Source organism: Equus przewalskii, chromosome 4 (genome assembly GCF_037783145.1).
Source record: "Equus przewalskii isolate Varuska chromosome 4, EquPr2, whole genome shotgun sequence".
Classification (NCBI taxonomy): Eukaryota; Metazoa; Chordata; class Mammalia; order Perissodactyla; family Equidae; genus Equus; species Equus przewalskii.
This window is the reverse complement of record NC_091834.1, coordinates 31,761,428-31,789,322: the sequence shown is the minus strand read 5'-3', so window position 1 is coordinate 31,789,322 and position 27,895 is coordinate 31,761,428. Positions and strand designations below refer to the sequence as shown.

The 27,895-nt window shown below is 37.5% G+C and overlaps 1 protein-coding gene across 1 annotated transcript in view; it reads left to right on the top strand.

The window, feature by feature from the left end:
- ABCB1 (ATP binding cassette subfamily B member 1) overlaps window positions 1-27,895 on the top strand; it is a 197,324-nt gene that overhangs the window by 94,000 nt on the left and 75,429 nt on the right. The window contains exons 2-4 of the mRNA XM_070617351.1: window positions 15,140-15,460; window positions 16,005-16,078; window positions 20,908-20,959. Coding sequence (XP_070473452.1) covers window positions 16,011-16,078; window positions 20,908-20,959 — 120 coding nt within the window. The 5' untranslated portion in view covers window positions 15,140-15,460; window positions 16,005-16,010. The remainder of the gene's footprint in view (window positions 1-15,139; window positions 15,461-16,004; window positions 16,079-20,907; window positions 20,960-27,895) is intronic.

The following is a 27,895-nucleotide window of genomic DNA, read 5'->3' as shown; positions in this document are numbered from 1 at the left end:
ATTCTTTTATTTGTATAATAAGAATAAACTTTTATTAGTTGCTTACTATGTGCCATGCCTTTCACATATATTATTTCATTTAATTCTCATAAATGCCCTATAAGTGACTGCTTTATCTTGAATTTACAGGTGTGGAAACTGACACTTAGTAGAGTAAAATGTGAATTCTCTGCATTACTATGCTCAGTAGTTAATAAAGCCATTAACTTTTTGTCTTTCATGTCTGCTTTAAACATTTTCCTTAGTCTAGTTTGCCTTGTAATTATTTTTACCAACAGTTTTTAATTTTTTTATTTTTACCAGCAAAATTCTATGTCTCTGCGTTGTCAAATCTGTCAGTCCTTTATTTTGTGATTTTTTTTCTATTACTTCTAAATTTAGAAATTCCTTCTCTCTTTTGAGGTTTGATACATATCTAATTCTCTCTTTTAATTTGTCTATGTTTTCTTTTTGATTTACTTTTAAGCACACATTCAGAATTACCTTGGTAGGTGGTATGAGGTAAAAATGTAAATGGATCTGTTTTCACGTAAATAGCCAATTACTCAAACCGAGTTTATTGAAAAATCCCTTTCTTCACCATTACTTGTGATGCTTCTTTTACTACATGTTAATTTCTAATTTATAACAGAATTTCTTTCTGAGATACTTGTTTTCTGCCAGTACCACATTGCTTTAATTATACTAGGAAATGCTAATACTTCTTTAATATTTTTCATTAGATTTGGACATCTTCTACTTTAGGTTTTGAAGTAGTCTCTAAGTTTTGTGCACAGAAACTGAGTGACAGGAATGCACCTTTTATAACTAAATTATGTTTTATAAATAAACACATTTCAAAGGCCTATTACGTGGTGCTTGAGTATTCTCTCTTAGAGGAATGTGTAAAACAGATTGCTTTAACACTTTCATAAACTCCAAGATATCTGGAAGATAAGATATTCATCAACAATCTGACTGCAGAAGTTCAGCTAGAAAAACAATGTTGTTATCATCTTATTGAGTGTATAATAGCTTATCACTAACCCTTCTCTTAAAAAGTAGCGGTAACTCTCATCTACTTCGAGAAAATTTCTTTTGGCTGAAGTTTCCCTTCTTACTACACACTGTGTTTAAGACAGTGATAATCTTCACTGAATACTGTACTATGTAAAAATACTGTCTTCCATTAACTCATTAGTGAAAATTATGGCTTAAGAAATGTCTGAATGCTAAGGGGATAAAAAAGAAAAGATCTTAACATAAATGCATTCATGCCTTTCCACTCTATGTCTTTCTTCATTCCTCCAATTATCCTCATTTCCCCAGAAATTTGCTTTGCTTCTTTTAGAGGAAAAGACCACATAAATCTGAAGGCTTATTTAGAAAGGATAGTTTTTTACTTTTTAAAAAGTCTAACTTAATTTATATCCTGATTTGGACTACCTCGTCAGAACAGATCAGGCAAATTTCATGAAGTTTAATTGTAAGATTGAGATTCTTAGAGTAGAATTTTCTCACTGCCACATAGCTTAAGACCTCCTTTATACTTTTCTTATGAATCCTGCCACGAACCTACTCTTATGGATGAAGGACTCTAGGAAGAATACCCTGAGCAAACTGACATCTAGATCCACTAGGGATTTACTCTCCAGGATTTTGATTCTTATCCATCCTTCCTAAATTGTAGAACTTCATCATGAAGCGACTAAAGTAGGATACTGGTGCTCCTTCACAATCTTAGAATCACTATACAAGATACTCTCTTAGTTTCTATGTTCAAGAAAACATCAAATAATTGAACAACCCAGACATCTAGACTAAGGTTCCAAGCCATCACTCCCAGGCTGATAGCAATTACCAAAAACTCTCCCCACACACACTCCACCCATAGAGACTATGACAACACCTCTCTGGATTTAAATGCCAATCTTCCCATGTCCCAAGGCTACTTTGAATGCCATCTCACCTGAAAACGAGCTCTGAAACCTGCTCATCAAATCATTCAAACATACTCTAGCACTTTAATTTTAACAGGCCTAATTTTACTTTTAAGAAACTAATGAAAATATCTATAATGGCTGGTACAGATTGATCTGAAGTCTTCATGAACTTGAACTGCTTTCCTTTGAACACTGATGGAGATCTTTTTTTTTTTTTTAAAGATTGGCACCTGAGTTAACAGCTGTTGCCAATCTTTTTTTTTCCTTCTTCTTCTTCTCCCCAAAACTCCGCCCCCAGCACATAGTTGTATATTCTAATAGTAGGTCCTTCTGGTTGTGCTACGTGGGATGCTGCCTCAACATGGCTTGATGACCAGTGGCACATCCGTGCCCAGGATCCGAACCAGTGAAACCCTGGGCCGCCGAAGTGGAGCATGCAAACTCAACCACTTGGCTATGGGGCTGGCCCCTGATGGAGATCATTTTAAGTTTCCTCCCAACAAGAAAACATGCACCTCAAATATTCATCCTCTTAAACTCTAATGTAGCTGCATTTAGTACTAATTTATGTGATTTATTTGAGGGGGAAAAAAATCAAATGTGGAATTATAGGTTCTCAACAAGAGACGGTTCTGCCCTTAAGTAGTAAACTAGCTGTCTGAAAAATCTCAATTCCTCTTCTTAAACATATAATGTTGTTCTGAACCTGAGGAAGCTTAGAGAAGTGGTTAAAGATGTGGGTTCTAGAGCTCAAATTTCTGTATGGGATCTGGATTCAAATTCCTGTTCTGCTACTCACTGACAGCCTTTTAACTTCACTAAATCTTAGTTTCCTCTTCTTTAAAATGATAGCCCTACTTGTGTCAGGATTAGTGAGAAAACACCTGATTCAGAGCCCAATAAATATTAGTCATTGCTTTTATTTTCTTTCCTCAAATGCATTAGGCCATTAGTCCTTTGAGGGCAAAGACTAAGTCATTTCTCTCTATATTTAGAGTGCTCATTGTAATTGTTCAATAAATATTTGTTAAAATTTGTTGTTATGGAATTCTTAGATCTGAGGGAACCATCTGCAGCATGCTGTACAAAATTTTAAATAAGATGTTTCCTATGGTATCAGATTACCAGGGCACAGCATATGGTGGCAAAGAGCAGGAAATTCCTACCAACACTGGTCACAAACCTTTATCAGACCGGTAGCCAAAAAATTTCCAGTATAATATCTTTCTCTTCAGTAAACATGATTTGCTATATGCAACACTAAACATGATTGATTTATACCTTTGTAACATTTTTTATATACAGAAAGTCATAAATAAAAAAATGATTCCTTCGTGAAACCCTAGGCCCTTATTCTTTTATTTGCAACATATATACAAAACTAAAAATCAAATCTGCATAGATCAAAGAATTTCAGACATGCTCTAAGCATTTTAAAAAATATATTAATCCATTATTTTCTTCAGTCTCAAAAGATGGGAATCTTTCTGAGAATGTCAAATGAAGGTAGTGATATTGCTTGAAAGCTAAGACTTTGCAATATTGTTCTACAAATATGAAATGAAGAAAGAGGATTCCCAGTAGGATATAATGAGGGAAACAGCAAGAGGATGAGCAACAATATTAATTTAGCCATTCCTCATTCAGTAAATATTTACTGAATGTCTACCAGGTTTCATTGGCTGGGAAAGAGAACAAAACAGAGGTGGGTTACCATTATAGAGCTCATATCTCAATGGGAAAGACATATTTTGTAATGAGAAAAAGTTGCAATTGTGATGTATAACGGGAGGGAGAAGTACAAGGTACTCTGTGAACTACTATCAAAGAGACCAAATCTAATCAGGAAGCATAGGGAACATTTCCCTGAGGAAGTGACTTAAACTAAGCCAGAAGAATGAATGCATGTTAGTCAGGTGATGGTGTGAGTGTGTCCATGAAAGTGTATGTTGGGCAACTGGGAGGGGTGGGAGAAGGTAGAGACAAACCCTGTCAGGTGGGCAGACAACAGGAACACAGTGCACAGCATAGTCCCGAGAAGTTGACAGAAGGCCAGTGTGGCTGGATCATGAAGGAGCAAGGAGAGAAGTAGCTGGAGGTTAGGTGGGTGAGCAGAAGCCAGATCATAAAGGGCTTTTGGAATTGAACCCGAGAACAACAGGAAGCCATTGCAAATCTTAACCTGGCTGTGTAACATGGTCACATAAAAGTATTTTTGCCAGTTACTTTGGCGCTGGGTTGAAAGAGAATTAGAGGAGGTCTAGAATGGATCTGGAGAAACTAGTTAGGAAGCTCTGATAGTAGCCCAAGTAAGAGGGGATAGTGGTTACAGTGGTTTGGACAAGGTTATTGTCACTGTTGAGAAGAAGATGGATTTGGATTGGATATAGAGAGGAAGGGAGAAGGAGGTGTCAAGGATGACTCCACCCCTCCCTCCAGATTCCTGACACAAAGTAACTGGTGGTGCTGTGTACTTAAATGTGCATGCTGAAAGAGAAGCCAATTTGGGGACAGGTTCAAAAGTTCAGCGTTCAATGTGAGATGCAAAGACCCCCTCAGGTGGCGATTTCCACAGCATGAATTTTAGAATTTAATGTCTTAACAGTAACAAAGATGATGGAGAATGAGAAAAATCTGACTATAAAACAGCAAGAAAGTTTGCCTTTGCCATATAATGAAATGGTAATAAGGATAATAAACTTGGCTTGAGTGAGCACTACTTGATTGTGATGCATACTAATCAATAAAATAAAAGGAACAAAGCTAGAAATGATAGCAGAATATCAATTGGAAATTAAATTGCCAATTTCTAGAAAAGGAACACAATAACTACAAGGTCATGGCACTTTATGTCAAGCAGCAGAGACAATACAGTCACATATTTGGCAGAATTACAGAATACCTCACTGAGAAGGACTAATGCAAGAGAAACCAATTAAAAGATAAGAATCAGAATTCATCAGTGTCTCAAGAAAAGGTCATGCAATAAATTAAAAGTTGTGCAACTTTTTTTTTACATTACAGTGATTAGCATCATCCCCTCAATCTTTGTGTTAATACCATTTAAGGTATTTTAATAGATAATTTTATTATTAGTTACAACAAAAAAGCAATTTGTAATGAGCAATATTTCTTTCACCCTTTTTTCCAAGTATTACCCAATAAAATAAACCTCGGGCCTCAGTTGGCCAGGTTTAGAATCCTCAAGAGTAGGACTGCAGATGCCACTAAGGCAAATAGATAGAATGCATTCTAGAACCTATAGCCCTTCTCCTAGGTCCTGAAGAAGGGTAATTGAAACAGAGTAATTGACTGATTAAGGCCAAAAACACAATCAAGATGGGAGAAACTTTACACAAAGGTGAGGTAAAATAGCTAGAGAACTTGATTGCCCCGTCCCCCTAACACATATCCCACACTAGCCAATCTGAAATCCTCACCATTATAATAGAAAGAGCAGAAAACTCAGTGTCAGAAAACCTATGTTGCTAACTTGACCCTCTTTCTTTTTTATTTTCTTAAGATTTTATTTTTTTTCCTTTTTCTCCCCAAAACACCCTGGTACCTAGTTGTATATTCTTCGTTGTGTGTCCTTCTAGTTGTGGCACGTGGGATGCTGCCTCAGCATGGTTTGATGAGCAGTGCCATGTCCGCGCCCAGGATTTGAACCAATGAAACACTGGGCTGCCTGCAGTGGAGTGTGTGAACTTAACCACTCGGCCACGGGGCCAGCCCCACTTGACCCTCTTTCTAACAGATTGTGTGGCTTTAGCCAAGTTCTTAGCATTTCAGAGACTCAGTGTAATGAAGGAACTGTACTAGACAACCTCTAAATTCTCTTACAAGCCTAAACATTGATGAATCTAGAGAGAAACCCTGGAGCATGAGAATTGCCCTACAGTAGAAACCATTGTACAGAAATAATTTTAAAAGCATTAATATTCAGGGATTTCCAAGACCTTAACTACACCGCTCAAAACTTTCCTCGGCTCTATCCTGTCTTGGCTCAAACGGGGTCACCTTGGTTCAAATTGTAATACTGCCCTGACCGGCACGCTCAATTCTCCTTCCCCTGCTCTGTTTTGCTCTGAGGCACTTTCCACCTTTTAATATACTAAATCACTTATTTTTTATGCTTTCTTCAGTCTGCCTGCCCCTACTACCAAATATAAGTTCTACCAGGGCAGGGATGTTTATTTTTTTCATGGATGTGTGCCAAGAACCCAGAATAGCATATGACATACAGTAGGTGCTCAATTAATATTGTTGAATGGATGAATGAGTGAATTCCTAATACAAATTTAAAATGAAACATTCTCTAACTTAAGCTACAATTGTAAAATCAGATCCAATCAACTATGCATTGGTCTATTAGCATAATGTTCCTTACATATGGAAGTATATTTTAAATAGATTTGCCTTTTGAAATAATACAGACCTTGAAGGGGCTGGCCCCATGGCCGAGTGGTTAAGTTCGTGCGCTCCACTGCAGGCGGCCCAGTGTTTCGTTGGCTCAAATCCTGAGCATGGACATGGCACTGCTCATCAAACCACGCTGAGGCAGTGTCCCACATGCCACAACTAGAAGTACCCACAACGAAGAATATACAACTGTGTACCGGGGGGCTTTGGGGAGAAAAAGGAAAAAAATAAAATCTTAAAAAAAAAATGTAAACGTTAAAAAAAAAAAGAAATAATACAGACCTTTAAAAAAAAAAGAGTGAATGAACATCAGCTCATTGAACTCACTTGATCTTGTCTCCAGGAGAGAGTTCATTTAAGTTCAGAGAGAGTTCATCTAAAATTAGGGAAGGTCAAAGTCAACAAATCATAAAGCAATCAAAACCTAAGAGGGAAATGACATTTTTTATGAACTCTGTAAATTCAAAAACCATTCAGGGTAACATTGCTATGATGTTATGAATTCCTCAGTGCTGACGTCTCAGGGCAAAGTTTTGCTATATGGTAAGAAAAAGCAATTAAATGGATATATACTTGGATTGATCCAGCCAAACAAATATTGAACTTCAAAGAAATTTCCCTTTAGGAATAATCTTCAGAACAAATTTACTAGGCACACAAGAAAACTGGGCTCAGTACTTTATAGCCATATTTCATTTTTAGCTGACACTTCTCTCAAGTAAGTCACTCACTAGTTTATTAATAATAACAATAATGACAACAACAAAAGTAAATGTTCAGGACATATACATCCAGGTACTAAGCTAACTGCTCTACATTCACGATCTCATTTACAAATGAGGAATTTCAGTTGCAATGAGAATAAATAAATTGCCCAACATCAAATGACCAAAACTTAAACTCAATCTGTTTAATGCTGAAGCCCATTCTCTTCACTGCAATGCCAGGTTCTCTTGTTTCTAAAACTTAAATTTATCAGTAAAAGGCAAAATTTGCTACTATTGAGCACATTCAAAGCATATTTTTGTAGACTCTAAAGACAAATCAAAAAAAAATTTCAAACAACTTTATTTCTTGGCAGCATCATTGAAATTGGTTCATAGTTTCCTTGGGTATTTGCTTTGAAAAGGGTAGTGGTCATTTTAGATGTAAAAGTTCAGTTTTGTTTGTAAAAAACAGAAACAAAACAATCACCCTGTATACTAAAATTACACTAATAATTTTCACCATGAAAATACACATTCACAACTTGAGGGACTTTGTGCACCTTGATCTTCATATCATCAGCATCTAGCAGAGTGCCTGCCACATATTTAGTTCTCAGTAAAAATGTGTGGAAAAGAAAAATCAAGAAAGAAATAATCACTCTAGCCAAGTCCATCTTTATTTGTTTGCATGTGCTTTAAAATGTCAAATAATACTGTTAATGGGAATTTCTCTAAGTCCATTCAACAGACTGAAATTGAGCACCTACTATCTGTACTGTGCTTTGCATTAGGCACTAGCTGTACAGCATAAAAAAGAGACAAGATGCCTACTCTCATAGAACTTCAACTCTTCAGGGGTATGACAGTTAAGTCCTTAATTGGTCCTCCCTCCTCCTGTCTTTCTTTCTTGGGTAGAAGTACAGTCAGCTTGCACTATCTGTGGGTTCCGTGAGGTATCGTTTATGATCCGCGGTTGGTTGAATCCAAGGATGAGGAACCCGCGGATACCGAGGGCCCACTAAGGGACTTGAGCATCCGCGGAGTTTGGTATCCGCAGCAGGTCCTGGAATCAAAACCCCGCAGATACTGAAGGGACTGCAGACGGTGGTTAATCAGGAAAATACCTCCAGGCCTTTGATCTTCCCCGATTACTCTTTGAGGTTGATATGGAAGCAGCAATTACATAAAATGTATCCAAGTTACATACAGAGTTGATGGCAAAACCAAAGCCAGATTCCAGTTATTTCAGTGTGCCATATATTTTCTTATCACTTAAAGATCATCTCTCTATATTTTTATCTCTTTCTCCCTTACCCTTTACCCCTTTCTATCTTTCCTTAAAAACATGCTGAAAGAAATTTTCAGAAATATGAGAAAATTTTGAAGAAATATAGAATATCGAGAGTTCTCAATGTTACTTGTTTTAGCCAGTTAATTTTGGTCTTCATTAAATGTAACTGTTTGCTCCTTAATAAACAGCAAACCTCAATGAGAGATGGATAAAATAATAAAAAATACATTTTCAATACAGGAAACTTGTAAAATACAGAAAAATTTAAAGAAAAAAACCTCTTCTAATTTCCATCACTAAAAAACAACCACTCTTCACATTTTGATATATTTCTTTCTAGTATTACAGCCATTAATTTGCTTTAGATAATTAACACTACACTGTCACAATTTCCCCCCGTCCTTTTTCCTTGCATATTAACATAAGTTTTTTCCAATGTTATTACAAACTCTTTGTAAGCGCATTTTATATTATACTGTCTTTAAGTAAATATATCATAATTTACTCAGCCATTCATACACGCCTAAGTATTTAGGTCACTTCTTGTTTTTCACTGTTACCAAATAAAGCAGCAATGAACATCTTTGTACCTCAATTTCTGTACTTTGTATTATTTTCTTAGGACAGACTTCCTAAAATTGAATTAATGAGTCAAACATATTTAAGGTATATATTGCCGCATTGTTTCCTTATTAATTCTACCAATTTTCACCCCCCACCTAGTTATGAACCTCTTGTGAACACTTGATAGTCTCAGTTTTCAAAATATCTTTGCTCTTTGAATTTGCATTTCTTTGTAGTTAGCGTGAACATTTCACAATATCCTTCTTTGTTCACCAGTGTAGGGCCTTTTTTGTGTGAAGTGTTTAGTCGTGTCTTTTGCCCAGTTCTATTTGGGCTTTTGAATTTCCTTACCCATTTATTTGAGCTCTTCATATATTAAGAATATTAACTCGTGATATCTGCAATGAATAGCTATTTGGTTAATTGTTGCCTTTTAATTTGAATTTATTCAAGATAATTTGTTAGCTTTATTTTATTATAATTATTTCCAATGCATCACTAACCCTTTCCAGCCATTATACTTTTACTCAAGTTCTTAATTTTCAATCCTATCTTGGTATCCCATTGATCATCTCTATTAGTTTATCTGGGTAATAGTACTATTTACTCAATATCAAACAGTTTTCAAGTCTTACCTGATTTACTTCTTACTAAAACTAGGTGGATTCTGTTATCGTCTCCATTTTAATGATGCAGAAATCAAAGTTTTGAGAGGCTGAGTAACCTGTCCAAAACCACTCAGCTGATAAGTGATGAAGTTGTGATTCAAACCCTCCTGAGCCCCATTTCAATCCCATCTTTCCCTTGATCTTGCTCCTTTGTCCTCTCTCCCATGAATTCTGTAATTCATTAAAAATTCTTCTTGTGCTAGTATGGTGGATTTGTTTTAATAGAGGATAGTGACTTACTCAGAGGGATGATTCCCTAAAGGAGTTTTAAGGCTTACAGAGGCTATATGACTTTTGAAGCACCTAATGATAATTTAGGCAGTTAGCCTACTAGTCTAACTTCTATAAAACTGTCTCTGATATGAGACTCTCAACACTTCATATTTTGAACAAAATCTATTGAATCTTTATTTTGTGTAAGTTGCAGTACTAATAAAATATAAAAAGGAATTCCTAATCATATAAAACATTAATAATAAATATGAAATGAGAGGTATAGATAATGAGCAGCCGGATTGGGGAGGGTAGAAATCACTTCTAGTTAGTATAGACAGAGAAGGGTTCACGGAGGAGTAAAATTCAGGCTTCTATTTGCCATTGACTTGACACATGACTAAGTCACTTAGTTTTAAATTAAGTCAATTTGTTATCATCTGATCACCATTTCACCCAAATTGAGCCTACTGGAGAATTAGCTAAATGATGTCAAAAGAAATAACTTCTTTGGACACGATTACAGTTACATTAAGAGTCTTTTTTTTGAAGTGCATGTGTGCATAGAAGCAATCTGATGTAATCTGACCTGAGTGAGTTCAGATACAGTCATTCAATGTCCCCTGTCATTAAGACAGTCATACGTCCTTTATACATAATAAATTACACATAAATGGGTGGAGAGTGTGTGGATCCTTCATCTTTGGTGCCACAACTGAGTCATGTGTCTTGCCCTTTGGACGGGAAATCTCAGGTATATTCTTTGTCTGGCTCAGGTCTAAGTACATCAACGTGAATTTGGATTCCTTCTTTCAGAATAGTGAACCTTCAATTGAGACTCAAACTGGATAAATAGAGGAGCTGGGAGAAATAGGGGAAATGAATTAGTGGAGAGATTAGAGAAGTAAACACATAGGATTTACAACAAAAGAGTCATGGGAAGAAGAATCTCCTGAAGATTTAAAAATCTTCGGAAAAGAAGGGGAAGTAGGTGAACAGTAGAATAGATAAATGGTAAGAGGAGCTTGAGAAAATAATAAAGGGTTGACGGAGCTAGGGTGTGAATATTTATCTGAATATACAACCAGAGAGCCTGTAAATTCTTCACAATTTGGTCAATGCTTGTTGATTGACAGAAACACAGGTAATGGATTTTCAATTGATGGCAGAATTTAAAACTTCTGAAAATTCTGCATTAAAGAAATATAAACATTTATTAACAACACATTTACAGAAATTAAAGAGCAAGGCATTGGAATTAAGATTCATTTGTGCATTGTTTAATAGGCTGTAACATAAAGAGAACTAATGAGAGTAGCTAAAATATTGGTAGGCCTTCCACATTGAATATCTAATTTCAGTGCACTGGGAGAAACTCACCATTTATGAGATTTATATGGCAAATAGTCTTTACATTTCAGGCTGAGCTTTTTGGGAGATCTTTGTGTATTAATTTTGCTTCAGGTAGGGTAGAAAGGCATGTTTCAGAAGAGGTTAATGTCATTTTGGATGGCAAACAGTTTCAAAGAAAATAAGGCAACTAGCCTGACAATAGTATTTATGGAATCCCTACCGCTGAAAAAGCACTATGCTAACTGGTATACAAACAAATCAATGAATAAAACACATAATCCCAATCTATCTGGGCCAGCAGAACTTCTACAGATAGAATAATCCGCAATCTCCCTGAAGGCAGAATATAATGTTTAAAACATCTATCACTATAATTTAGCACACTGCTTGCTTATGGCAGGCACTCAGTAAATGTCTGTGGAATAAATACTAACTGAACTGAAGCCCAGATTTATGAAGAAACATCCCAATAAGCTTAAGTTCAAATAATAAAAATTTTTAAGTAGCATAAAAATAAGAACAATGTTCTTAGAACCAAAAGTCTTCATATAATTTTATATTTAGTCCACACTTTCCTGAGTCAACCTGCTCATTCATTTTTTCCATTCATTCACTTAACACATATTTATTGAGCATTCACTATGTGCCAGACTATATTTCCTAGATACTTCGAGGGAAATAGCGTGGCATTTGAATAAAGACCTGGAAAAATGAGGAAAGGAGTCACGCTGTACGGCTATCTTAAGGGAAGAGAGTTTTAGGCAGAGGTAATTATAAGTGCAAATGCCCTGAAGTGGGAGCATGCTTGGATGTTCAAAGAACAGAAGGCTGATGAGATTCGAACAGAATTAAGGGGGAAAGAGTAATAGGGGATGATGAAGTCAGAGGTGAGAGGGGGCCAGTTCATATAGGGACTTAAAGGTTATGGGAGGGACTTCAGATTTTACTCTGAGTGAGAGGGAAAGCCATTGGATAGTGACAGAATTTGACTTGGCTTACTCTTAACAATAGGCTTTGGGGAGGAGAGGATGGAGAGAGACTGTTAAAGAGGCGTAAAGGTAGAAGTAGAGAGACCACTTTTGAAGTAATTGTAATATTCGTAGTCATAGATGCTGGGGGAAGTGGCAATGAAGGTATGAAATGGTATTGTATTTGTTCATTTTCTTTATTATTTAGGTACTGGTTTTTCTTTATTACTCTATTGAATGTATAGAGAATAAATAAATGTAGCTACATACATGAATGCTGAAGAATGCCAAGGAAGGGCAAAAGGAGATTCAGAAGGGGGTATTATTACTAATGTAGAGCACTTGTTGAGTGTATAGGGTGGTTTAGGTACTACATAAGTGTTTTAAATACACAAATTACTTAATCTTGCAATAACACTATAAGGTACCATTATTACCTTCTCTTTATGAAAGAGATAACTGAGGGGCAGAAAACTTAACCTGTTCAAACTTACAGAGCGAAAACAGCAGAAATCGTACTTGAATCTGTTTTTCTGATTCTAAAGCCCAATTTGTTTAGTGGAATCAGGTACTGAAGAAGAAAATTATTGCAAATCAATTTAGTTTAAAGATTTACATGTGGAAAGGCACAGAGTAGAAAAAAAGAGTAAATCATCCAAGAGAAGAGTTGGGCTGAAATGGAATGAACAGGTATGGATGTGTTCAGGGAAAGGGCGAGGATATAAGAAATGAGGTGTCTGAGGATGGTCAGAGAGCCGTAAAGTGTTGCAGTCCTCAAAAACTAAGTGGAAACTCTTAGAAATGATAAAGTTGGTGGTAGGGAGTCATTGCAGGTGTTCTAAGATGGAGACATAATGTGAAAATGTTTCATGGAGCTCGAAAAGACAGTTTAGTAGATGTAGCATAATAGTGTACTATGTAGTATAGGTTAGTGGTTAAGAGTGTACTTATGGGAGCTGGACTGCTTTCAAGTCCTGAGTTAGCTTCTTACCAATTACGTGAATTTGGGCAAATACTATAAGCCTCAGTTTCTTCCACTGTGTAAAATGGGAGTAACAATCATAGTGCTACTTCCTAGGGTTCTTGAGAGGATTAAACGAGTTCATCTCTTTCAAGTGCTGGGGACAGTTCCTGGCACATGGCCAGTTTTCTGTTAAATGTTAGTTATTATTATTACCACACAAGTATGTATAGGATAGACAGCAGCAGGAGCACAAAGCCTGAGTGTTGGCAGAGTACAGATAAGTTGGTGAAAGGACTATATGCTGGTGGAGGACGGGAAGGTGCAGAATCATGAGGAAGCACACTTCAAAAAGGAAAAATAGCTCCTTGAATGAAGGTGTGTGAGTGAAGACTTGGAAAGGAGCTGCTTGGGTTTCACTGGAAATTAATGAAGCTCACAGAGGAGTTGCCTAATCCAGCTGTTAGATATTACCAGGAGTGGTGGGCGGCAATGTGAACCAGGAGGCAAAGTCTTTAATGAAGTCAAGGACTGTGGCTTGGACGTAGCTAGAAGTGTCCGTTGTTTTAGGTCCATCACATTTTACATCCATATTTTCATGTCAGTAGAGCAAAGACATGAAAAAATATATATTGGAACGACAGAGCTTTGCTAAAAATTCTTTGGGCTATTCTATCCTTAAACTATGTATGTCCTTGACAGAGATTATCACTTGGACTCAAGCCTGTAGAACTAGTATAATCACCATAATATAACACTTTTTAAAATATCCTGCATTGTTTTAGGGAAAATTTCAGGCAGTTTAGAAGGATAAATATATTTATATTTGTTATATATGTATATAAAAATTATATATGTTACATGATAAATATAAATATATAATATTACATATATTTATACATATAAAATATAACAAGATCACATTAACCATGGGACAAAGTAAAAGAAAGAGAGCAGAGGCATGAATCAGAATAAAAATACATCTAACAAAGATGAAAGCTTTATATATTTGCCCCAGGTGCATCATAGGGTTGGCATTAAATGTTTAAGCAGTGAACCAATGTTGTACACGTGGATAGCCAATTAGAACATAGAGAAAAATAGTGACCTGTTAGAAAGTTAATGAACAGTTTGTGAAGAAAAAAACTTGATTGTATGGTTAAGGAGAAAATTCAGGCAAGGAACATTTGGAGTAAAAGATGGAAAGAAAATTATGGCTTTGAAGTATGATTGTCTTAAAGTAGGGAGAATACTTACCCTTCGCAGTACAAAATAAGAGGATTTTCTTCTTTTAAACTTTTGAGCTAGCTGAGAGGCCATATGTGTAAGTTAGACAATGCAGACTAAAGGTTACAAACCCATCTATTTTCCCTAGGGTTATAAGAAGTACAAAAAGCTCTGATGTGAGTTAAATGCTTTATGAATTTGAATTGTGAAGATGGCACTTACTTTCCATTAACAGAAAATAGTAAAGAAAAAATAGTAAATGGTAGTAGTATATAAATATGGAATGAAATTCCAACTAAAGTAATACTCTCAAATACATGATACTTTTATAATCTGAATTAAAATAGAAGTTTTGAAACACCTTGGAAAAACAAGGGAATTGATCTAATGGCTAAAACCGGAAAATACTGCATACTTTTAAACACTATTAGTACCCTGAAATGTCAGTTTTCATTTACATACTTAAAATTCTTTCTAAGTATTTCCTTCCGTTTATCTTCAAATTAAAGATGAACAGATACACCTTAGAAACTGTCAAACCCACTGAAGGAAGATTCTTGCAGAAATATTTCACCTGGCCTTTTTAAAGGTGCTTCTAGGAGGGAAGTTGAACTCATTTTAACCACAGAATGGGCGAGGTCCGAGGTTATTTTATTAACGGTATTAGATGCGATGCCAAAGAAAGTTTCCTTTATCCACTCCAGACCCAGGAAGCCAATTGCATATCTACATAGACATACTTCTGTGGATATGGAGACTTACGTGGACATGTACAGACATCACTAAAAATCTAAGTGTCCTGGATGATTCAGCTGATAATGTGTTTCTCTATTTGTCTTTTAGCTGAGGGACAAAAGGAGCCAGGGCATTCCTATTGGAATTCCAACCTGTTTTGTAACTTGTCCTGCAATCAGCCTTCAACAGAGCGGGGCCGAGAGTAATCCCGACTGGCCAGGCTGATTGGCTGGGCAGAAGAGCGCCAGGGTGTGGGCTGCACACTCCTGCCTCGCTCCCTTATCTACAGGAAGACTGGGCGCATTCGATCACCGGCTCCACCAGCGTCAAAGTCAAGGAGCTGTTTGCATCCGCCGGGTCTTTCCGCTCAAGTCTGAAGCTCTTCTTCCAAAATCCTCGTCTTGGTGGACGCTCCGGGGAAAGCCCGAGGTAGGGGAGTACGAAGGGACACTTCTCAGGAACGGTCGGCCTCTCCAATTCCTGAGCTTGGTCCCTGTGAGGGAAGGGCTTCGGAGGGGAGGGAGGGGAGAGTCCGATCGGCAAGTCCCTGGGGACCAAGTTGGGCGAGACGTAGTCTCACTCGGGGAGCTCCTGGAGCACCCCCAGCCCAGCGTTTTCGGCTGAATTGCATCGCCGCGATCGCGTAGAACCAGCGCGGCGCGGGAAGGCCGTCTCGCATCCCCCGGGGCTGGACGGTGGGAGCCTCGCCCGCGGCGAGGGGAGCCGAGAGGGAGAGGCGCAGCGGCGCCAGGCCAAGTCAGAGCACAACGCCGCCATCCACCTCGGGTCGCGCGGACGGGCTGGGGGCTCGGCGTGCTGGCAAGTCCCTGCGGCGACCTTCGCAGCCTGAGCAGCTAGAGCATCAGGGCGGGCCGCCTTACTCTCGCCGGGCTCCGCGGGGCAGTAAAGCTCAGTTTCACCTCTGCCTCCTGCAGTTCATTCAGTTGGCTAATGGGCTATGGTTTCTCCTCAGGTCACGATGGATCTTGAAGGAGGCCGCAATAGAAGAAGGGGGAAGAAGAACTTCTTGAAAATTAACGAAGAAAGGTAGCCAGTTTGTTTCGCTTTCATACTTTACGTGGCTTGAGAGATTTGGCTGATTTGTTTCTAGCCTTCAGCTCCGAAATAAACGAAGAGTTGTTGACGATGAAGATTTTGACTCTTATCTGAAACGCAAGTGGTTGCTATGTAGAAGTTCGCTGGCTGAGTTGAGCACGGCGTTTGCATCCTCCCTCCGTGGTGAGCTTCTCCCTCAGCTTCCGGCCGCAGACAGGCCAATGCTCACGTCCCTTTCTGTGTTTTATAAACTTCTGGCTTTACAAGCGAAGTTGATTGCCCGGGCGCTTGGACCATATGCTACTTGTTGTCTGCTCAGTGGTCCATCTCTTGCTTCTGGTAAAACAGCCACGTAAACATTGTAAGTCAGTGGCATGGCGGATGGGACAGCAGGCCCAAACTACCATTATGTGTTAATTTTTATTAATTGATAAATAATCTGGAGCTCTTGTAGAAGAAATTCTGAAAAAAGACCTCAGTACCAAAGAAGCTGGCATGGTATGAAATGATGCTGATTGCATATAGAAGTGGTAATGTAACCACATAGGGAAAATAATTATTTTAAGTAAATTTTGATAACAATGCAGTGTCTATATAGGGAATTTTAAACTTCACACAGTAGGTTCATTGTTAGTAGTAAACTAATATAAATTGTAAAATAAAACAAATTAGTAAATATATTAATATTATTAGAAACCAAGGTTTGCAGTGTAGAGATAAGAAATACAAAGTAGACGTCAAATAAGTTTTTAAAAAATGTTAAATTTGAATTGGAAACTTCAGTATGAACTCCTTTTTTAAAAAGTTTTATTTATTTAATTTTTTGGTGAGGAAGATTGCCCTTGAGCTAACATCTGTTTGCCAGTCTTCCTCTTTTTGCTTGAGGAAGATTGTCACTGAGCTAACATCTGTGCACATCTTCCTCTATTTTATATTGTGGGACGGCACCACAGTGTGGCTTGAGCGTGCAAACTTAACCACTACGCCACTGGGCGGGCCCTAAACTCCTGATGTTTTTAATAGTTCAGTCCACTGAAAGGGACAGTAGCGATGAGCATGCTTAGTGCCAGATCATGGTTTCTAAATACCATTCCTCCACTAAATGGAATCCACACTGCAGAGAGAAATGGCTAATTCCAACCATGTCTGGGGCTAAGAAAATACAAAGTGAGCCTGGAGTATCTTGTGGTACCTGAAAATAAGCAAGTGGAGTTTAATGGAATTGTCAAAAAGACACAGGAGCTGACTTGAAGGGGTTTCCACTGGTCAAGTCTGAGGAAAATTTGAGCATCAAAAAGAATAACGACTGTACTTGATTGTGAAATACTGAATACAGTGCAATTCATAAATCCTTACTAAAACTTTGGGAGGAGGAGGAAAACTAAAATGATGGGAGAGGTGGAGAGAATACAGAAACATGCTTTACAGAAAAATGCCAGCTATCATATTGGAACCTGCATTGTTATAATTGATTCAGGAAAGGATTGTTAATGGATCCTAAACCACTCAGAGAAGAGTTGTAACTAAATATTATCCAAAATTCTTACTAATAGGAGAAAGGAAAGTGTGGTTTTCTAGGAGAGAGATTTTGCAGTTAGCAACCTTAATCAAGTGATCAGACCTGGCATCACTCATGGTAGAATAGACTGTGTTAGTGACATGACACCACCTAGGAAGTTAGTGACAGCTAGGAAGTATGTTTGCAAAAACCTTTAGTCTGAATCCAACCAAGCTTCTAGACTGATGCTGTCCAGTAGAAATATAATGTGAGCCACGTTTATCATTATTAATTTTCTGGTAGCAATATTAAGAAAAGTAAAAAGAAACAGGTGAAATTAATTTTGAAAATATATTTTAAGGAACCCAGTGTATCCAAAATGTTATCATTTAGACATGTAAGTAGAATTATTGGTGAGATAGTTTACATTTCCTTTTTTGCACTAAGTCCTCAAATCTGTATATTTTATACTGCACATCTCAATTTGGTCTTAGTTTGAAACAGACTATCCAAGATGTGGGACATTCTATGAGACATTGGTTCTTCTTCCTACAAAAAGTCAATGTTGAGGGTGTTGTAGAAGGACTTCTAGATAAAAGAAAAAAAAGAGACTAAAGAGACAAAACTACCAAATTTAATGCATGAAACTTGGTTACATGAGTTCAAAAAAAGAAAAACCTATAGAAAACATTCTTGGGAAACTTGAATGTGTATCAGATATTAGATGATATCCCAATTGCTATTAATTTTCTTAGATGTGATAATGGTAAGAAAACATGTGAAGTGCCATGATATTTTAACTTTCAAATTGTTCAAAATATTAACAATGATAATATATACTTCTTTATGTAGATAAAGAAATATGGTCAAAATGTTAACAATTATTGAGGTTAGGTGAATTTTATATGGGTAATCATTATTACTATTCTTTATTTTTCTGTTTATTTGAAAATTTTCATAATAAAAATTTTTCATATAAACCAAAAAAGGACTTCATAGAGTGGAAGGTAGATATTTCCTTTTTTGTTTTTAACTTTTTTCAACTTGGTACCTTAAAGAACTATGTGCTTATGACACAGCCACTTAATGATATTGGGGTAAGAAGTATAGAGGGTGGGTGGAGGGAAATGGTAGAGGAATTTGTTTGAGCCTGCATATCCCTTCGTTTTGTTATTGGTTCTTATCATGGCCTACAAACTTTATTTCAAACTAGAAATCATTCTTTTAGTTAAGTAGTTATTATTAATCTGTGCTTGTCATCATTGATTTTTTAAATATTTTCTTAATAAAACTATATATTTTTTCCTCCAGTTTTATTGAGATATAATTGATATCTAGCACTGTATAAGTTTCCCATGTATGGCATAATGGTTTGACTTACATATACTGTGAAACGATCACCACAATAAGATTAGTTAACATCCATCATTTCACATAGATTCAATAAAAGGGGAAAAAAAAAAAAGAAAAATTTTTCCTTGTGATGAGAAGTCTTCGGATCTATTGTCTTAATAACTTTTTTTATATATCATATAGCACATTAACTATAGTCATCATGCTGTACATTACATCCCTAGTACTTGTTTATCTTATAACTGGAAGTTTGTACCTTTGGGCCACCTTTCTCCAATTGCCTCCCCTTCCCCATTTGGTAACCACAAATCTGATCTTTTTTTCTATGAGTTTGGGTTTTTTTTAAAAAAACTATATATTCTGATTTGGAATTATGAAGAAGCATGTGGCTTTGCTAATAGGTATAATGCTTGGATAATAGTACCATTTGAAATATCTGTATTTGTAAACATTCCTCATTAAAATGAGGTTTGATAAGTGACTTGCTTTTTGTGAGCACTGTGTTTTGAGGAGATGGGGATAAACGAGTAATCTAGTAGGGAGAAGAGTCAGTGTGGAAGTGCATTTCCATGCAAGGCAGTATCTCAGAAGTCCAAGGTTGCACCCAATTTCTTGGTGTTTAGGGGATAGTCTTTTCAGTTTAAACCTTGACTTTGTTCTAGCTGCGTGACCTTGGACAAGTCAGTTAACTCTTCTCACCTGCAGTTTTCTCATCTCTAAAGGGACCAAAATATGCCTGCCTCACAGAGATTAAGATAAGATTAAATGAGGTCACGCATAGGTAGTGTTTACTCAGTCAGCGCCTAGAACATTATAAATTCTCCACACTAGTGGCAGTTTTAGAAAACGAAAGAATTAAAAATAAAACAAAACTCAATTATGTTTGGCTATTTTGCTCCTCTCATCCTGGTTCTGGGGATACTGAAAGCATGCCTTTACTGGGACTAGGGTGGGACCAAATCTGAAGAGTTATATTTGTGTATTTTGTGTGTTTTTATGTCCATCTATCAGCACTCCAAAGCCAAATATGGGGTAAATTCTGGATTTTTTTCTTCAGAAGTCTCTTCAACTCTTTGACCTCATTTAGTGTAAAGAACAAAGACAAAGATTAATTCCTTTTTGAACTTGAAAATCTGTGGAAAAATAATGCAATTCTTCTCTGAAATATTCTTTCTTTTGTGTATGTAAAAATGCAGATGCCAAAGCTGCTTGTGGTTGGTTTGCTCTCATGTTGTAGGTGGCAGTTACATAGAGTGGAAGCCAGGTTACACATTTATTTGAATCTGGGCTCAAAATAACTATTGACCTTCTTATGCCTGAAGACAGCTTTTTGACAGTTTACAGGCTATCTTTTTTGATGGTAGTTTTTCTAGATTGCATTTATTGCCATAGTGGTCCAGACATCCTTTCAAAATTAGATTTGCTGATAGAAAGTAATTTAAGCACCTTTCTTCTAGGTTAGTTTATGTCCAGCATCTGATTGCCACTACTCTCCATTAGTAAAGGGAATGTGTGAGGATAATATCTAGGTAGTAGATAGATAGAATGTCTCCAATGATAGTTCAGGGGATTAACTCTGGAGAGCATGAATGATTTTGTAATTAGACTAAAAACAGGAAGGTCTTTTTAATATAATTTTTTTTCTAATCCTAACAGTTGTGTGTCTGTGTGAGTATTCATCATAGAAAATTAGGAAATACCAAAGGCTCAAGGAAGAAAATATTTTGATAGAAATCTTAACACCCAGTGATAACCACGTGTGGATTTCTAAGATACATGTAAACATATTTATATTTAAACTTCATAAATGGGATCATATTTATTAACCTTTTATTTTTACTGAATAATATATTGTAGATATGTGTCTTTGTGCTAGGTGTTATTAAATATAAGCCCTACATTAATTTGGTGATTTAAGAATTTATATAAATTTTAAAGTTTTGTGTAATTCTATTGCTATGTTTTTCAGTAAAAAAGATGAGAAGAAAGAAAAGAAACCAACTGTTAGTATATTTGCAATGGTAAGTTTGAATTTATTCACTATTCAAAATGCTGTGGGAATTTGACTTCTTACCTAGAAAAGAGATTTTTCATCTGGTATAATATTTTCCTAGAGAGTATGTTAACGGAGAGGTAAAATGATTTAGTTTAATTTAGCTTGTTTTCAGGGGAATGCCAATCATAATTTACCATGTGAATTGAGCCTCAACAGGCACCGTTCTTGGCCTAGATTTCAGTATTCTCCTAATTAGTTGTGTCGCCAGTGATCTGTTATCCATGCAAGCACTTCTGCCAGTGATGGCCTCAGCCATCTGGATAGACGAAACGAGCCACATGGAGTGTGGTTCAAATGAGACATCAGGTTCCCTGTCATCAGTGGCTCTGAAATCCTGGCACGTTTGAGGTCAAAGTCCCAGAGACCCATATCATAGAAGTTAGTAATGGATTACTTATTACTATGACTAAGTACATGTCATTACTCCTCTGTGTTTAATAACTGAAAATCTAGAATTTGACAACTTTAATATAATTCTTTATCTCATTTTCTGGTTGCACAGTGGTCGCTTAGAAGCTTTTCTTTAATCAAACTTGAATAAGACAGGGATTTTATAGGTGTGGCTGGTTGGTAGTGTCTCTCTACCTTGGTCCTTCTTTTTTTTCTGAGAGTGCAGACTTGGGTGAACTGTGGGATTAGAACCTGGAAGACCACTGAATCAATGAAGTCTTGCAGCGCACACTTTATAATTCAGTCATAACACACTAGACATTTTTTAAATGTGGGGAGGGGAGGGATAGGCTATCTTGTAAGGTGGATATTAGTAAATTAAGTATAAAAATAGTTCTAGGCAGGAAAAAATAGTTGCCTGGTGTTGACTAGGGCCTCTGTGGTTATTGTATATGGTCTTCATTTTCCTGCACTGCAGTTGCTCTGACTCCAGCTCCACCTTTTGTTCTATGTCCACTCTCTGGAATTTTCGAGAGATGAGACATACACTTGAGTCATTCTCAGAAAGATTACATGAGTGATGAAGTGATGGTTTTTGTTTTAGATTTCATTCTTATGTTCTTGTATTGAAAGAAGCTTTTATGTTAAAGTAGGATTTGCTCCCAAGATGTAATTTCAATTCTGTCATTTGAGACCAAAATCTTTCTGTATTTTATAGTTTAGTTTTTATTTGTAGCTTAAATTTTTTAAAAAGTCTTATATTTTAGAAAACTTAACAGAGCTGATATATTGAGGTAATACTATCAATACAATTCAAGCCACAAAAATATAAAAATCTGGAGTTTGAATGTGAGATAATAATATATAGCACTACATGCCATGCGTTGTTCTAAGTACTTTATATATGAATTCATTTAATCCTTACAACTCCCTTTGAGATAGATACTATTACTTTTCTAATTTTACAGATGAAGGAACTGAGGCCAGACATATTAACTTGCCTAGTGATACACAGCAGGGCTAGGATTCCAATCTGGGAAGTTCATGTTCTAAATCATAGTGCTCAGGACGGCAGGAATATATTCTAAGACTTTTGTGATGAAGAGCTGTACTACTTATGTGGCTTTTCCTCATGTCTTTTTCCTGAAGAATTGGTGTAGTGAACTGTGAACTTAATTTGTATATGAAACCTATAAACACAAGAACATATTCAGAACATTTAACAGTAAAATGCTGATGTTATTGGCATTGCTTATTGCTTATTAACAACAGTTTCCAGCAAAGACAAAAACTCATGTGTGTCAGGGGTTTCCAAGAATGTTAGGTTCGAAGATGCACTAGGAGGACTCGTAGGACTCAGGATATTGTCATACTCATGGCTAAGATTATTACAGCAAAAGGATACAAAGCAAAATCAGCAGTGGGAAAAGGAGAGAGGGAGATGTTCAGGAGAAACTAGGCACAAGCTCGTGGAGTCCTCTCCAGGTGAAGTCACACTTAAATTACCCCAGCAGTGAGTTATGACAACACATGTGAAATGCTGTCTATCAGAGAACCTCATTAGAGACTCAGCACCCAGATTTTTACTGGGGGCTGGTCTTGTAGGCACAGCATTTATCCAAATTCCACTCTCAGACGGAATGCAGGTGTTCAGCGTAAAGCACATTGTACAAATAGTTTGTCCACTTTTATCAGTGAGGGTGATAGTAACCCTCCCCAAATCCAAGTTCTAGATGCCAGCCATGGGCCAACGTTGAATGCAGGCCTTTCTAAACACAGCAATCTCAAGCTTGCAGTGTTAACTGTTTTCTGCACACCCTCCCTGTTAACTTATTTCTACTATGATGGTTTTCAGCAGTCTTGAGAAAGTGATGAAAAAGAGATAAGGAATAGTTCCAGTTTTGCCCAGATCTTAGTCTAGAGCCAGAGCTTTTGATAACTTAAACCATTTATGATTGGTTAAGCTTTTATCTGCCTGGAATTGAAGATTTCTTTGATGCTCTTATCTTCCGATCACCTGTCATTCTTCAGTCATTGAGAGTTTACCCTCTGACTCAGTGTCTCCCTTTCTACCCCTGGTGCTCCTACTATCTTAGATGACTTTTTTGGTGTTATGAATAACCTCTCCTTGACCATCACAGCTCCAATAATCTTTTCCTCTCCTTCACCCCAACCATTCACTCATATAGTCACATCCTGGGTTTTCTTGTTGTTTGAAAAACTTTTCTCCCTCTAAAGTGATCAATTCAGGCAGTCACCTTAAATTAGCCAGCCATCTCCTCTCTTTTCAATCTGCTCACTATTCTCTCTGGATCTTCAGCACATTGACCCATCAATTTCCCATCAGCCTCTTCCTGTCTTCAGTCACTTTCTTATCCAGCTTAGACTAATGACCATCACTTTAGTTATTCTCTTGTCAAAACTATAAACTTTCTTTCACCTATTTGTCATACACAGCCCAGGCAAAATCAGCCATCTGCTTTCTTGGTGCCTGAACACCGACACCTGACTGGTGCTAGGGAAAATCTCACAACAGGGTATACCCAGCACAGAAATCCTTTTCCACATGTTCTTGCTGACTATGTCAATCCTCTACTCTTTTCACAGTTTCCGCTTCTTCCCCCCGACTCTGAACCCCTCCTCTCAAGTCTTGGTGGATGACCTCTCTCTTTATTTCACAAACTGTATTTTCAGTCTTTCCCTCTCAAGGGGGTCTTTCTCATTGACGTTTACACGTCAGGTGTCTTTAATTTTGCTAACACCCTTCTTAAATCCATTCCCCTCTAGCTTATTTCACACACAGGAGCTGCCCTTACTTTCTATCTCAGTTTCACCTTGCAATCACTTCCTAATGTGATATAATTTGGCTTCTGTCTCCACCACTCACCAAATTCAGTGGACATGTTTTGATTCTGTCTTGACCTTTATGTAGCACTTGACACTGTCCACCATGTTCTTTCTTGTTTGCTTCTGTGATGCCACAGTCTGCTGGTTTTCCTTCCAGCCCTTTCTTTTTATTTTCGTGTCACCTTTGCCTGTGAAGTTCGAGTTCTTCAACCCCTTATATCAGGAGTCAGTGATGGTATTGGCATTTTTCTAGTTTCACACAGCCATTTCCAAATTGTTTTTATGCAAAACTCCTTTCTCATTTGGGTTTTGTTCTGCACAGTTATAGTATCTTCTCTTCATTTTCACTGATATCCTACCAATTTCTAGTTACTTTTGCTCCTCCGTAGAGGACATTGGCATTTGATTGCTTCTACTTCATTCACCTGTGCTCTCAATATTCTATACTGGTGACCTATAATAAAATGACTCCTTTGACCTCTTCAGTTCCAACAACTTTCACCCCTATTCTACTTTAGTAAATTACACTGTGGACAAGGACTTTGGGCTTATCATCTGGGTGGACTGTCATATAAGGAACTGTAAACTCAAATGTGTCAGTCTCTAACCCCAACTTCTGATTCCTCCTATCTTGGCCATTCCTCTTTATTATCCTTTTTTGGCATTGTGTATTCATTTCCTATTGCTGCTGTAACAAAATACCACTACCTTAGTTGCATAAAACAAAACAGATTTACTACCTTACATTTCTGGGGCCATAAGCCTCACGGTGCCAGCAGGGCTGGGTCCTTCTAGAGGCTCTAAGAGAGAAACTGTTTCCTTCCCTTTCCGCATTCCTAGACTCATGACCCCTTCCTTGCATCACTCCAGCCTCTTACTTCAGTCATCATTTCTCCTCCTACTGAATCTGATCATCCTGGCTCCCTCTTCTAAGGCCCCTTGTGATTACATTGGGCCCACTTGGATAATCTCGCCATCTCAAGATCCTTAACATCTGTAAAGTCCCTTTTACCATGTAAGGAAACATGTTCCTGGAATTAGGATGTGGACATGTTTGGGGCGGGGCGGGGGGCATTGTTCTGTCTACCACACGTAGTCTAGACTTTGCTCTGTCAACCACTCTTTTTACTCCTAGTCCCCCTCCTCCATTTCTGCTCTTCTAAAATTTATTCCACCCATAGAAGTCACATCAAATCACCCCATTCCTCCCTTATACCCCTCTAATGCCTTTCCTTTACACTTAGACAGAAAGTTTAGAGTAAAACCCAAACTCCCTCCTGTGGCTATGAAAGGCCATACATAATCTGCCCTCTGTCTCATCTCTGATTTCACAGCAGACAAGTCTCCTTCACTCTGCTGCAGCGGTAATTTTGTTTGGTCCTTGAGACTCAGCAGTCTTATATTCATCCCAGGACCTTTGCGTTTGCCATTCCTGCCTGGAATGCTCTGTCCCCAGATTGTCACATGACTAACTGCATCCTTCTTGTCACTGAGGTCACAGCTCAGATGGTGCTTCTCAGGGAGCTTTTCTCTGTCCAGCCAATCTGAGCCAGCTGGCCCTGCCTGTCACTGTGGCACATCTTCCTGTGTGATATTTCTTCTGTGTACTTACCACTGTCTGCTTTCTGGTTTTTATGTTTGTCTTCTCTCCGAATCTAAGCTCCACGAGGGCAGGGGTTTTGGTATGTTTTCCTCATTGCTGTACTCCAGGTGCCTGGAACAGTGCCTGGAACTTGAATAGGTACTTAGATATTGAATGAATGTTGAATACGTCTGTCCCCTCTTTTACTATTTGCACAGTAGTGAAATGTAGTGTAAGGTTTATGAGCACAGGTAGCTGGTCTCATTCACTGTTGTTGCCAGTACCTAGAACTGACCTTGACCTTTATTAAGTTCTTAATAAATATGTTTTGAATGTTGAATGAATGAATGACTGAATCCACCGACTTCCCTCTCCAACCCAGGCACTGTGGTGAGGTCATGTTCACCTTCTACCCTCTGAATATTACCTCAACTACTGTCCTGCCAGCACTTTCTACTTACTTGTCCTGGGAAGCCCAACCCTTGTCTTTCACTGCTGATCAACCTTCCTTCTATGTGGTTCTGGTTCACCTTTCTCTCTTCCCTATCAACATCTAACCAAACATTTTCCATTTCCTGGTATTTAAACAGCTCCCGATATAGTTAGTTTATACCTCTGTCTTATGTTTGACCTGATGTGTTACAACATTTTTTGTCTACCTGCTCCTTCACTGTAGCTCCTGAAAAGTCTTATTAATTTTACATTCCCAAAACCAATAACAGTATCTGCTTATGTTGTATATTATTATATTGTATGCCTAATAAAGGTGTCTTTTATTAAGTCTCATTTTTATCCTTGTACCAACTATGTGAGGCTTGCTGTGTATATGAATACCTTCCTCATCTTATAAATGTGGAAAGTGAGACTCAAGGTTATTAGTAAATTTTTTCCCCCTCAAGGTCTCCTTGCCTGTAAGTGACAGAGCTAGGACATTTCATGGAGGCCTTTGTCTTACTCCACATTATGTACCCTCAAATCTTCTCACCACTTTCTCTCCAGAAATCAGTCTTGCCTCATGTCGCAATTAAATGTGAGGTTCTGAACTATTTGAATGTCCTTATTCTTGGAAAGTTGTTTGTGTCTGATCTCACTCTTAGCTCGTTTCTTCTAGCCTGAGATGAAGAGACCGGCCTTTGCCTGTTTGAGAATCATCCTGCCTTCACCAAGTTTTATTATGAAAATTTTCAAACATGCAGAAAGGTAGAAAAGTAAAATTCACACTCATTTACCCATCATCTATATCTAATAATTGTTAGCATTTTGCCACACATTTCACCTGAAATTATAGATTTCATGATGTTTCATGCATAACTTCTTCAGTTTGTATCTCTCAAAAACTTTCCTATAAAACATTTTCGTATAAAACATATTACAATGATCATATTTAACAAAATGAACAGTAATTCCTTAATATTATGTAATGCTCAGTTCATATTCAAATTTTTCCAATTATCTCCAAAAAATGTCCTTAAGAATTGATTTGTTCAAAACAGGATCTAGTCAATAACTGCGTTTGTGTATTGTGTCTTCTGAGAAGAGAACAGTTTTCTCCTCTTTTTAAATGACATTGACATGTTGGAAAGACTGTACTAGTTGTCTTCTAGAGTGCCTCATCTCCTGGACTGTTTTTATTGCCTTTTTATGGCATCTTTTAACATGTTCTTCCATGCCTTGCATTTCTTACATGCTGCAATTTAGGTCTAAACGTTTTAAATACATTCATGTTAGGTATTTTTGGTAAGAAAATTGTGTAGGGGATGCTGTGTACTTCATGTCTCATTACATCTGGAAACATCAAATGTCCAGGGTATTCTGCCTTTTTATGATACAAAGTTTGATCACTTGATTCAGGTGGTGACAGATTGGATCCCTCCATTGTGGAAGGATCGCTATCCAGTTGCAACCCAGAGGGATCTTGGGGTATCATGAGATATCTTGTTTCACCTCATGGTTATAGCATCCACTGGTGATCCCTTGCCTCAGATTCTTGAAACAAATGTTTTCTTTATTCTCTAGGACGCTGCTGCATCTCAGTTTCCTTCCTGTATTTTCACCAGTCATCTCTTTGACGGATTTACCTGT